The sequence below is a fragment of the Strigops habroptila genome, chromosome 12 (assembly GCF_004027225.2).
Source record: "Strigops habroptila isolate Jane chromosome 12, bStrHab1.2.pri, whole genome shotgun sequence".
Taxonomy (NCBI): Eukaryota; Metazoa; Chordata; class Aves; order Psittaciformes; family Psittacidae; genus Strigops; species Strigops habroptila.
Genome location: NC_044288.2, coordinates 362965 through 375052, shown reverse-complemented (window position 1 = coordinate 375052; position 12088 = coordinate 362965). Strand labels below are relative to the sequence as shown.

Genomic DNA, 12088 nt, shown 5'->3' with positions numbered 1-12088 from the left:
AGGGTGTGCAGTGAGTGCAGTGCATACAGTGCAGTGCACAGGCAGTGTGCAGGATGTGCAGTGAATGCAGTGCACAGGCAGTGTGTGGTGAGTGCAGGGCGTGCAGTGAGTGCAGTGCTCAGTCACTGCCATCGTGTGTGCAGTATGCACGGGGTGTGCAGTGAGTGCAGTGCACACAGTGCAGTGCACAGCCAGTGTGCAGTGTGTGTAGGGTGCACACCACGTGCAGTGAGGGCAGTGCACACAGTGTGCAGTGAGGGCAGTGCATCCAGTGCAGTGTGTGCAGTGCGTGCTGGGGGCTGCAGCACCCCCCCGGGACCGGGGCTTTCCCACGGCCACGGCAGCTCGCAGGCGGGGGGATGATATGGGGATACGGGGAGGATAACGGGGGATGCACCCCCGGACCCCCCCCGCCGTGCCCGGGCCTCCCGGGGCGGAGCGGGGCTGGACGAGGCGGGACGGGGCCGCCCCTTCCAGCGCCCCCCCTCCTCGCCGGGGCCGCCTCCCTCGGGCGCGCGTCTGCCCGCGGCTCCGCTCCGCTCTCCCGGAGCGCCGCAGCCGCCACCTCCCGCTGGGCCCGGGCTGAGCCGCGCCGGGCCATGGCCTCGTCGTTGCGCTGCGCGCTGCTGTGCGCGCTGCTATGGGCGCAGCGCCCAGCGCCCACCCGCGCAGGTACGGCCGGGGCGGGGTGGGGACAGCGGGAGGAGGTGACAGCTTTGGGACAACTGAACTTTTTTGGGGGGGTCTTTTTTGTTGCCCTCGCCCCCCAACCCCACGGGACACCCCCCTCTCCATCCGCGATGGGGAGCCCCGTTCCTTCGGTTAGTTCCGGGTTTGGGGGACAGAGGCTGCTGCTCCAGGCTGGGGGACTGTTACCCTGGGACAAGCGGGGTGCGGGGGGGTTCGTGGCTGGTTCCGTGGTGGGGGAGCGGGTTGGGAGCCGGCACCCGCCTGCCCGGGGTGCGGGTAACTCCGGGTAGGAGTTGGTTTTGCCCCCCCCGCTCCATCCTCCCGTTGCTCGGGGGAGGCATTTCCACCCTGACGTGTCCCAGCGCACCCCAGGGACAGGGATGCCCTCGGCTGCCCCCCTGTTTGTTCCGCTCCCTCCCCACACCTGAGGACAGGAGCGGGAGTTGCCACCGTTGGGTTCCAACGTCTGTTCCTGAGCCTGCCACGATAAAAATAACTTCAATTACAAACCTGCCTGAAACCCTCGTGAACAAAGTCCCACTTTCCCATTGGCTCCCGGCAGGGCTCTAAATGCTGGGGGGGGGACACACCCCTGTGCCCCCACCATGCATTGGGTCCATAGCATCCCGCTCCGTGCCTTATGCCAGTGGTTACCCCCTTCGCTTTTGCTGGGGGGGCACTGGGAGAAGGCAAATGCCTCTTCTACCAGCAGGCATGGCCCTAACGGCTGTGGGGGGCTGGAGCTGTGCACCCCAAAGGAGGCGGTGTGGTGGGAAACTCTCTGCATGGAGGGGATGGGGGGCAGCGAAAACAAGGTTGGGTTGATTCCAGCATGGAAAAGACCCCCTGGGAAGGGGGAGCACCCTCCTGCAAGCCCTGGGTGGGGGAATCATGTCCAGGGTGGGGAATGGATCTCAGCTGATTCCCAGGATGGTGCCAGCACAGGCGTGGGATGCAGTGAGGTGCAGGCAGGGCCCGGGCGCAGCTCCCCACTGCAGCCTCCCTATGGCAGCGCTGTAAATTAATGATGAGCTCAAGGCAGAGCACCTCAGAGCACCCAAGTGACTCATGGCCCTCGCTGGGGTGATGGGGTGAGCCCTGCGTGGCCGTGGGTGCTGGGAGCTGTGGGGTGCGGGATATTCCCGCTACAGAGGTGCTCCAAATACACTTTCATCCTGCTGGGATGAGTTTGTTAGTGGGTTCGGTGCTGCAAGAGGTGTTTTCATCCCTCTTGCTGCACCATAAGAAGTCTTCCTCCACGGAGCAGAGGGTCCAGCCCCATCCCAGCTGGCGGGGGGACAGATGCTGGCCGTGCCCTCACCCCTTCCCCTGGCTTTGGCAGGAGGGTGCAGTGAGCTGAAGCTCTGTGAGACGTGCACGGGCAGCCCCACCTCACACAACAGCACTGGCTGCATCTGGGTGCACTGTGGGACCCCCGAGGAGCCAGGTGAGGGGCCTGGATTGGGGTGGGGGGGACAGTGAGGGGCTCCCATTGCCCCCACTGCTGGGGTGGGGCTGTGCTGGAAGCTCAGCATCCTGGTCCCAGCTGCTTCCCATAGTCCATGTCCATCTCATCTGACCCATCCTGGTGGGAGCAGGGGATCCCAATGCTGGGCTTGGGATAAGGCTGGTAATGGATATGCTGATGGAGCAGCACCAAGTGATGGAGATGGGGGGAAACAGCTGTTTATAAAGCCCTTCTATGGGGCTTTTCCCTATGGGACATGACCTCCAGATGGGTGCCCACCTCTGGGAATGAGACCTCGCCATCCCAAACCCTCAGTGGTGGGTTCCTTTGGGCAAACCCTACTCCTCTTCCTGCAGAGAAGGGGAGCTGCGCGCAGAGAGGGGTGGCAGCAAGGGAGACCTGTGTGCTCTACAACACCAGCACCCAGTGCCGAGGTAACCCCAGCAGCACCCCCAGATCCAGCAGCCTTTTGGGATAGAGGAGTTGCTGTGGGTGCCAGGGCTGCGGGGATGAGATCGCACCCCTGGGGCAAAGAAATGGGATGTAGTGATATTCCCTGACATCCCTTTTCCCTCTCTTCCTTCCTCCAGCAGCGCTGAAGTTCCCTACTGAAGAGCCTCCACGGTCCCATAACAAGGAGCCAACAACGACACATGCACCAAGTGAGTGGGTCTGGGGGGTGCTGGGATGGGGTGGGGGGTTTGGGTGCCCCAGGGGCAGTGGCCAGTGGCACGGGACAAGCTGCTTCCCTCCATGTATGAGCTGAGCCACCGTCGGAGTTGCACCCATGGAACTTCAACCTTGGAGGTACCAGCACTGTCCCCACGTCACAGCACTGTCCCTGTCCCTGCCTCTGCCCTAAGCAATGCTGCAGCGATGGCAGGATGGGGCCAGGGGGTCATACCCTGCAGCCCCCCAGGAACCAGCCCTGCTGCCATCCATGCTGGGAAGCGCCATCTCCAGAGCAGGGGCTGGGCATGGAGCAGGAGCCTCTTCCAGGAAGTGGGAACTGGAGAGCGTTGGGCTCATTACAGCGGGTAACCGGAGCCCGGAACCCTCTGAATTATTGATCCCACCAGGATCTTTTTGCTGCTGGCTCCTCTCCCATGTGCTGCTCCAGCACGGGAAGGGGCCGAGCCTGTCCCAGCATCCATGTGTTGATGGGAACATCCAGCCATCCCTCCCCATGAAGCCACTGGGGTCCGTGTGGACCCCAAATCCCCTCTCCTTGGCAGGAGCCATGGATGCCAACAGCACCCGTAACCCCCCGTCCCTGTCGTCCTCTGCCACTAGGGACCACCAGCACGAGCCCCCCGTTGACGGGCAGCCCTGAGTTCCACCCTCCTGGCTTCGACACAGCCAGCTTCATTGGTGGCATCGTGCTGGTGCTCAGTGTCCAGGCTGTGGTCTTCTTCATCATCAAGTTCATCAAGTCCAAGGACAGCACCTACCAAACACTGTAAGGCCCGGGTGGAGGAGGGGTCCCACATGGCTCATGGCCACCCTTGAAGCCCAAAGTGGGGGTCAGCTGTGGGGGGGAGGGGGGAGCTCTGTGGCCGTGTCCTGAGTGGTATCTCCTGTGGCTGTTTGTGCCCATCCCCATTGTGCTGGGGGGGATTTTTGGGTGGAGGGACTCGTCCTCCCCCGTCTGTCCCCTCCATGGGTCCTCTGTGTGTTGCTGCCTGGCCACATCCTGTCTCCGAGCCCCATAGGAAGTGCGGGGACCCCAGACCCATCCCTCTGAGGCTGAGCCAAGGTGGGGGGGTGCACCCCTGTGCCATGGGGTTCGCTGCATCTAACTGTGGGGGGGCCGTGCCCCATCTCTCTTTCCTTGCACGCTGCCAGAGAGGACAACCAGTAGGTCCTGGGTGCTGGTGGCGATGGGAAGGCGGCTCCCCCCTGCACCCTCAGAGCTTCACCCTTCCCTGGCCCGGGGGGGTCAGGGGGTGTCGTGGCCCCTCTCCTGGTTTGCATGAGGGGTGTTTCCCAACTGGTTTGCTGTTTTCCTGGAAGTCGTTAGTGGTGGAAGGAAAAGGGGGGTCCCCCCTTGTCCCCCTATATGGAGCGCCTGGATGGAGCCAATGCACCGCCCCTTGGCACATCTGTGTCCCCCTCCCCACCCTGGGCATCCCCTTCCCCATTGCCTCCCCTCAGCTATGGGGCTCACCATAGAGGGGTCTTGCTGTGTGCTTTTGCTGTGCCTCTGATTTGCTGTGGGGGTGTTTGGGGGGGTCCCTGCCCCCTCCCCGTGTGTTGTTTGGGGAGGGGGTGTGTGCTGTGTGCTGTGGGGTGACACTTGTAGCTCGGGCTGCCCCAATTAAACTCTGTGAGGTGGTGTCTGTCTCATGTCCGGCGGGGCCGTAGCTGGGGGGGGACAGAAAGTGCCCCCATCCCTCCTCCCACCCAACTCTTAGGTGCAGGACCAGCCCTTCCCCATGGCATTGCCACCGCACTTGGATACCCCCCCGCATCCCACTCCCTGGGGGGCTGCAAAGGGCTGGATCCCCCACCCCAGGCAAAGCCTCCCGGGCGCTTTCTGCTACCTGCTCTTTGTCCATTGCACCAGGATCTGAGGCCATCAGGCTGGGGAGATGCTGCCCTCGTCCTCCATGGGGCAGGCAGAGAAGAGGCCGGTGCTGCCAGCATCCCTGCCAGCATCCCTGCCTGCATCCCTGCCTGCATCCCTGCCTGCATCTCTGCCTGCTGCCAGCATCCCCGCCCGCTGCAGGACGCTCCCCCCCGTGTGGCCACAGGGCCCCACAGGGCTCCACATCACAACTATGCAACTGGCTCCTCCCTGGGGGGCACCGCGGTGGGACGCGTCACCCAGTGGGTGCTCCAGGGTTGTTGCACCCAACGTGGTAGAGGGATGCAGCCAGATGCAGGGGTCCCATCCAGCCCTAAATCCAAGCCTTGAGGGCATCAGAGAGCATATGGCCATGGCTGGAAGCAGGGGGACCCTGGCACAGAGGGGACAGAGACCCAATAAAGGATTTTCCTCCTATTCCTGGTGTCCGTGTCCTTGTCACCCATCGTCACTCCCAGAGCTCGAGCAGTGGGTGCCATACCTGTACCTGCACTGGGGATGTTGGTGGGTGGTCCTGAGTGACTCCATTCCTCCCAGTGACCAGGGGAGGGGAACCAGCCTGGGGAGAGGTGATGCCACACTGGACAATGGGTCAACAGGGCATCATCTGAATGAGCACAGGCAGGAGGAGTGGGGCTCAGGGGGAACCTCTGTGGCCTCATCCAGCCCTCCTCAGGTCCATCGCTCCAGGATGGTGATGGGGAGGCAGGATGCAGGGAGGCCAGGCAGGGTCAGCAGCAGGCATGGGCAGGCAGGACTGTGTGTTCCGGTGTCTCTGGATGCCCGGTGTCCCTGCTCCTCCTTCTTGTCCTCCTCTTATCCCCTGCCCTGCATGGAAACAGTGCTGGAATGGCTTGCCTGCCTGTGCCATGGCCTATCTGCCTGTGCTGTGTCTTGTCCGCCTGTGCCATGACTTGTCTGCCTTCACAATGCCTCCTCTGCTTGTGGTGTCCCAGCATGTCCCCTGCAGCTCACCACGCACCGAGCCCTTCCCTTCAGAACCACGGGTCACAGCCCTGCCTGTGCAGCTCCCATGTTCCCAGCTGGTCTCACCAGCCACTTCCAACCCCTGGGACCCTTCCCAGCTGCTCACCCTGGCCAGGGACATGCAATGGGGGTACAGGGGTGCTGCCTGGCCCTTCACCCCGCTTCGGGACCGTTATTCAGCTGTGACATGCCCCTGGTCCCACCGCTTCCCCTTCCCCTCGCTCCAGTTTCACAACCGGCCCTTTGCAAACGGTGCCGTCAGGGAGCAGGAGCCGGTAGCGCCGCGGAAGCAGCGGCCGGTGCCCAGAGCGGAGCCCGATGAGCGAACCGGCCCCGGCAGGGAGCGCCCCCGGCGGGGAACGGGGCAGCCGGGTGCTGGGTGTCCCGGTAAGGAGCGGGGCAGCTCAGTGCAGGGCACCAGCTCTCCCGGTGCTCAGCACCATTCCGGGGGTGACACAGGGGCTGGCAGGGCAGTGATGCAGGGGACAGCCCCACGCCGGCAGCAGTGGGGCCCCGGGGCGGATGTCTCCAGCCCCACACTGGAGGGAGAAGTCAGGGTCCGGTACCCACTGCAATAAACAGCCACCACATGCGCCCTCCGGTGCCACTTCATTGTTGCTGATGGGGCACAGAGCCCAGCCCTGCGCAGTGATGCTCCTGGCTCAGCCCTGTCCCTGCCCCCCGAGTCCCGCAGTCCCTGGGGGGCTGGAGCCTATGCCCGGGGGACAAGGTTGGTCCGGAGGGGTAGGAGAGCTTCGACCCACTGCCCGGGCTGCTGGAGCAGGCGGCCCCACACCCCCCGCTCCTCTGCTGTTGAGTCCATCCAGCCCACCGGTAGCCCATAGCTGCTCCCTGTGGAGAGAACACTGTGTCACCCCCTGCTGCGGCATGGGGGGCACCCAGAGCTTCTCCCCACTCACCAGTGCCCAGGCTGAGCCGGATGCCACCAAGCTGGCGCTTGGAAAAGGCTTCATGGTGCCAAAGGGTGAACTCAGCACACGCCTCAGCCAGGTCCTTGGCTTGGAAGCCGTCGTACACCATGGTGTGGTTAAAGAGAGGGTTGAGGCTCCGCTTCACCACCCGCGTCTTCTGCCGACTCGCCTTGGAGTCATCTGGCAGCACATAGCTGGAGTGACAGCAGGGTGAGGGACACACACCCCAGCACCAATGAGTGCCCCCTAAGGCTGCCTTCATCCCCTTACCACTGCACAAAGGCATCCACGGAGCCGCTCTGCAGGGGGATGAGGCTCTGAGCGTCCTTCACCCAGATGTGCAGCTCGCCTGTGGGTGGCAGCCCCCCGCCTGCGGGCAAGAGGGGTCAGGGGTACCCTGCCATGCCAGACCGCCCCAAGCACCCATGGGGACCTCTCACCTTCCAAGCCGGCAGGGATGAACTTCAGTGCCAAGTTGAGGCTGCCCCGGCTGGCAAGGCCATCTGAGGGGATGGGCATCTGGGGAGGATGGGGGAGTTATGGGGGGCTGTGGATGGGGGTACTGGGCTGAGGGTCTGGGCGCTCACCCGGGGCTGGAGGCTGAACCACTCAGGGCCTGTGTTGTCCCAGTCCCAGGTGCCCAGTGCGATTTCCACCTCTCCCAGGAAGAGGTTCCTGCCCAGGCTGTCGTGGTGCCACACTGAGAGGTTCAGGGCCCGGCCCTGCAGGTCCCTCTTCTCCAGTTTGTACTGGATGGGACACAGACAGGGTGAGGTTACCCACCTGCAGCCATCCATCCCCCCTCGAATCAGGGACACCCCCAAACCTTGAGGGTCTCATTGAAGATGGGATCCAAGCTCCTCTTTCGCACCGTGGTCTTGCGCTTGCTGCGGTTGGACTTATCCGGCAGCAGGTACGTCTTGATATACCTGGAGCCAAGAAATGAGGTGAGGATGCACCAGGTACCACCATGGGCATCACTGCTGGGGGCTGCTGGAGCACTCACGGGTCCGACCGCTGCTTCTTGGCCTCGGCCAGCTCACGGCACCGCAGCACATGGACCTGCAGCTCCTTCTTGGCCGGGTCGTAGCAGAGGGAGAACTGGACACAGCCCCTCACGGCCACCCTGCCCAGCTCACTCTCGCTGTACAGGCTCATCAGGCTGCTGCTGAGCTGCGGGGGGGGGGACAGGGTGAGGCGGGCTGAAAAGGTGGCCCCCGCATACACACACTTACACCTCCCCCAGCCTCCAGCCCTGTACCGTGGAGGAGCTGAGGCTGGACACTGAAGAGCTGGTGGTCAGGAGGCTGCTCGGTGGTGCGCGGCTGTTCTGTGGGGACATGAGGCCTGGGAACACCATCGGGGGGGTCCCCAGCCCCTGGGAATGCAGAGCAAAGAGGGGTCAGGACCCCCCCTGCACCCCATCCTCAGTGTGGGCTCCTGAGGGCACCCAGCACCCAGCTTGGGCAGAGCTTGTGCCATGCTGATTTTGCACCCCCCATCAGCCTCCTCAGCCCCATACAGACCTATACAGCCCCATACAGACCTATACAGCCCCATACACCTCCCCCAGCCCCACCATCCCACCTGCCCAGCATCAAGGCCATTGCGTGCAAAGTTGGGCTCCTCCTCATCTTCCTCTGTGCTGGACATGCCCAAGGGGCTCCCATTGACTGTGTCACCTGCAAGGGAGCGGTGTGGATCGGGGGTCCCTGGTGCAGCAGGGATGGACAGGAGAGGGGGTCCCTTCTTTTGGCAAGAGGGAAGTGAAAGGAGGGGCCATGATGTGGGGCTGGGAGGAGGTAGGGGGCTGTTGAGCAGCACTGAGGGGCTCCAACCGCCCTAGAGCTCAGCAGCACTGACCCCCCCACCACAGGTACCTGTCTGGGCCGGAGTGCCCTGCTCCCTCTCCAGGATGTCACCCTGCCGCAGGGGCTGTGGGGTCCCTTCCAGAACCGGGGCCGTGGGGCTGGGCTGTGGGATGGCACAGAGGGGGAAGGGTGACAACAGGCGCCCTCCTCTCCCCACTTTGATCCCCTCTATCCAGCCCCTCTGGGTCCCTGAGGGACGTCCCATGGGACATCCCAACAGCAGCACCCTCCTGGGGTGATGCTGCAGCTCCAGGGCTATGGCATCGGGGTGACTCAGGCACTGACTGGGCCCATCACCAGGGCATCAGGCACCCCCTCCCCCAGCCACCAACCTGGGGTGCTGCTGCTGCCTGCACGTCTGTGAGGGGCCTGTGGGGAGAGTCCATAATTAGCTTCTCTCACCAAGGCATGAGGCTGACGAGCCCCCCTCCCTTCTCCACATCCCCACATCCATTTGTAGACCCAGGGGTCAGCAGGCCCCCCGCGTGGTGGACAGACAGACACCAGGACAGTGGACAGACACCAGAGCCATCCCCTTCACCGTGGGCTCTGCTCCCACCTCCCCACCTCCAGCTCCCCCCAGGCACCCCAGGGCCCAAGATACCTGTAAGAGCTCTCACCCTCACCTCTCCTCTGGCTCCCCCACACCATCCTCATCCTCTTTCTCCTCCACCAGTGGCTCGGCGATAGCCTCCAGGCTGGGGACACGCTCTGGCTCCCCTGCTCCTGGTGACATTGGGGACCTCAGCGGGATGAGCCCTGGGCCCCGGTGTCCCCCCAACCCCTCCCATCCCACACTGACCTCGGGGCCGCCTCCTGCGCCGGATGGAGGCACGGACGAGGTCGGAGCCCAGATGATGGTGCCGGTGGCGCTGGGCGCGGGCATCACAGAACCAGTCCCCAGTGAGGGTCCGCAGCCGCGCCGCGTCCGACACCGACTTGCGGAGCTCGCTGGTGGCAGAGGGTGGCGTTGGGTCCCCCCCCATTGCTGCCATCGACCCCATCCCCACCATCCCCATCACCTGATGGAGCAACCAGGACTGGTTCTGGGGACAGCAGCCACCCTGTCCCAGCAGGGTTGGGACCCCCAACAGCATCACCCACCGCGTGGCTTCACCCTGGGTGAATGGGTGCCTCCATCCCCAGGAAGGGGAACCCCAGCCTGGCTCCTCTTGGGGGAGCTCGTGGTGTCCCCGAGGGTGACACAGAGCAGGGGACACCCCCCCCTCACCTGATGCGCCCCTCCTCGCGCCGGCGCAGCAGCCAGTCCCGCCGCAGCACCTCGGCGATGGCACAGTGCTCCTCCTCCGTCAGGAAGCTCAGGTCCAGCAGCACCTCAGCACCCAGCTCCGGTGTCATGGTGGGGATGGGGGCCACGGGGGGGGCACCCCAGGGTGCTGGCCTGGGTGGATGCTGAGATGGGGGGGGCTCAGTGCACCGGGCGTGCACCAGTGATGCCAGCATCTGGAGAGACACCTTGGGGATGCTTTGGGGTGGGAATCATCCTGACCCTCTGCAAAGAGATGGGGTGGGAGCTCAGCATGAACACACTCACATTGCACCCCAAAACACCCCCATCGGGGACAAACCGAGGGTGCCAAGAGAAGGAGCAGGCGCAATCCCATGGGAAAGCTCAGAGAGCTCCTCCTGCTGCCAGGCCCCGTGCCAGGATCCTGCCCATGTTTGCCAAGGGTGTTTGCTGGGGCCCTGCTGCTTTCCCACGGGTCCCATCAGGTGCTACAGCACCACAACAAGTGGCAAAAGGGTGCTGAGGCTGAAGCAGGCTGAGACCGGACTCAGCTCATGACAGCTCCCAGGGTGACGGGTGTCACGGGGGCCACAGGGGCTCTTGTTGCCTCACCACTGCCCTTCCTGTCCCCAGTGTTCGGAAAGTGCTGCCCAACGTCAGATGCTGAGGGCAGGATATTGCAGCAGCATTGGGGCAGGATCAGTCCTGCCACCCCCCCTCCACCCTCCCGAGCCCTCAGCTCCCTGGGCGCCCTCCAAGATGTGAGCACCCACTGCCACCATGGGGCTTGGGCACCAGTGGCCCAAGCCCTACAAAGGGTCCTGTCCCAGCCCCACGGGTGCCCTTATTGAGCCCTGTGGGTCCCCAGCCCCATGGGTGCCCCTCTACCAGCCCTGGGGACAAGAACTGGGATGTTTCTACAGGGACATAGGGGGAGTACTGGAGTCCCCCACCCCAGCTCATGTCTTCCAAGGAGTACCCCCATGTCCGTGTCCACCAAGAGACACCGCAATTCCGCCCCACCACATCCCATTGTGCTGCCAAGGACACCCCAATCCCACTCCCCACATCCCTGTGTGCTCCCCATGACCCCCTTCCCCATCCCGTGTCCCCTTCCAGGAACACCCCGTCCATATCCCTACCCGCACCCAGCACCCAGCACCGGGGCTGGGGGGTTCGGGACACACACGCACACACACGTACCGGTGCCTCCGGGGCTGGGGGGGGGTCGGGACACGCACACACACACGTACCGGTGTCACCGGGGCTGGGGGGGGTCGGGACACACACACACACACGTACCGGTGTCACTGGGACGATGCCGCCGCCCGTCTCCGGTCACCGGCCCCGCCCGGGGGTGTTCCCCCCCCCGGAACTGAGCGGCACCAACAGTGGGTGCAGGCGCGAGCACCGGCAGAGGGTGCTGCATCCGGCCCCCCGCCCCCCCCCGGGAGACCAGTCAAACCAGTCCGACCTCCCCCGTGAGCCACGAGGCGGGGGGAGCACGTCCTGCTCTGCAACAGCGTGCTGCGATGGGGGGGGGGATGGACCATGGCGGGGGTGAAACCCCAAATACACCCAGGCTGAGCCCCCCTGGACTCCCCACTCCAAACCCTGCACCCCCCTCCTTCCTCCCAGCAACCAGGGCCCCTGCAGCCCACCCTCGTGGCTGGACTGGGCTGCACTGGGCTGAATGGGCTGAATTGGGCTGAACTGGGCTGTCCCATGGGTACCCCCAGCCCCACATCCCCTCTCCCATGGGTACCCCCAGCTCCACATCCCATATCCCATGGGTACCCCCAGGTACACGTACCCTATCCCATGGGTACCCCCAGGGTCTCTTTCTTGCAGCCCCCACAGCAGAGCAGGACCTTGTGGCACCCCCACCTCTGGCCCTGGTGGGGACCGTGTGTGAGGCATCGCTGGGAGGACGTGGGCATCAAGAGCTCCAATGTTGGGATCAGCAATGGGGCCCCTTGGCAGCAGAGTGACCTCACGTCAAAGGCAGCTCCAGGCCAGTGATGGGGTGGTTGGTCCCCGTCCCCATGGGCCCCCCAGAACCGCTCCCCACGCTGAAGCAGCCCCACCCCACAGCAGCAGGGTGGGTTGATCACGCGGCACCATCGCAGGTGGAGGGCACAAGGCATCATCATACTGATGCTTCGGTTCCCCGCTGGCAGGTTGGGATGGATCCCGCTTCCCGGCCTCCTCCCTGGCTCCCAGCAGTGTCGTGGGCTGTACTGTAGGAGAGGGAGTGAGGAGCAGAATCACATGGCCCAGCCTAAGGCCACAACCGGGTGACAA

At 64.3% G+C, this 12088-nt stretch overlaps 2 protein-coding genes across 16 annotated transcripts; one reads left to right on the top strand and one right to left on the bottom strand.

The window, feature by feature from the left end:
* The first annotated feature begins 269 nt into the window (after nt 1–269).
* On the top strand, nt 270–5162 carry CD164L2 (CD164 molecule like 2). 8 transcript variants are annotated; one of them, XM_030504256.1, is made up of 6 exons: nt 277–672; nt 2033–2137; nt 2515–2592; nt 2752–2820; nt 3452–3617; nt 4004–5162. In XM_030504256.1, exons 1-6 carry the CDS (start codon nt 360–362, stop codon nt 4017–4019), a joined length of 747 nt encoding a protein of 248 aa, XP_030360116.1. In that variant the 5' UTR covers nt 277–359; the 3' UTR covers nt 4020–5162. The 8 variants fall into 8 exon arrangements, with proteins under 8 accessions (XP_030360120.1, XP_030360119.1, XP_030360122.1 ...); XM_030504258.1 differs by having other exon boundaries at nt 282–672; nt 4725–5162; XM_030504255.1 differs by having other exon boundaries at nt 286–672; nt 2749–2820.
* Nucleotides 5163–6322: 1160 nt separating this feature from the next.
* On the bottom strand, nt 6323–11204 carry SYTL1 (synaptotagmin like 1). Of its 8 annotated transcripts, none has more exons than XM_030504245.1 (15): nt 11087–11204; nt 9767–10048; nt 9338–9486; nt 9162–9261; nt 8868–8904; nt 8545–8638; nt 8252–8346; nt 7926–8042; nt 7671–7837; nt 7491–7593; nt 7252–7413; nt 7105–7183; nt 6935–7034; nt 6653–6858; nt 6323–6584 (listed from the first exon to the last, which is right to left on the bottom strand). In XM_030504245.1, exons 2-15 carry the CDS (start codon nt 9997–9999, stop codon nt 6445–6447), a joined length of 1782 nt encoding a protein of 593 aa, XP_030360105.1. In that variant the 5' UTR covers nt 10000–10048; nt 11087–11204; the 3' UTR covers nt 6323–6444. The 8 variants fall into 8 exon arrangements, with proteins under 8 accessions (XP_030360105.1, XP_030360107.1, XP_030360106.1 ...); XM_030504247.1 differs by having other exon boundaries at nt 7926–7994; XM_030504246.1 differs by having other exon boundaries at nt 9162–9255.
* Between the last annotated feature and the right edge of the window lie 884 nt (nt 11205–12088).

Coding starts and splice junctions, on each gene's coding strand:
- SYTL1 (XM_030504245.1), bottom strand. CDS start 9,999: ATGCTGGCATCACTGGTGCACGCCCGGTGCACTGAGCCCCCCCCATCT. Junction 9,487..9,766: donor CGCGAGGAGGGGCGCATCAG/GTGAGGGGGGGG, acceptor CTCTGCCACCAG/CGAGCTCCGCAAGTCGGTGT. Junction 8,905..9,161: donor GTGGGGGAGCCAGAGGAGAG/GTGAGGGTGAGA, acceptor CTCTCCCCACAG/GCCCCTCACAGACGTGCAGG.
- CD164L2 (XM_030504255.1), top strand. CDS start 360: ATGATATGGGGATACGGGGAGGATAACGGGGGATGCACCCCCGGACCC. Junction 673..2,032: donor CCCAGCGCCCACCCGCGCAG/GTACGGCCGGGG, acceptor TGGCTTTGGCAG/GAGGGTGCAGTGAGCTGAAG. Junction 2,593..2,748: donor CACCAGCACCCAGTGCCGAG/GTAACCCCAGCA, acceptor TCCTTCCTCCAG/CAGCGCTGAAGTTCCCTACT.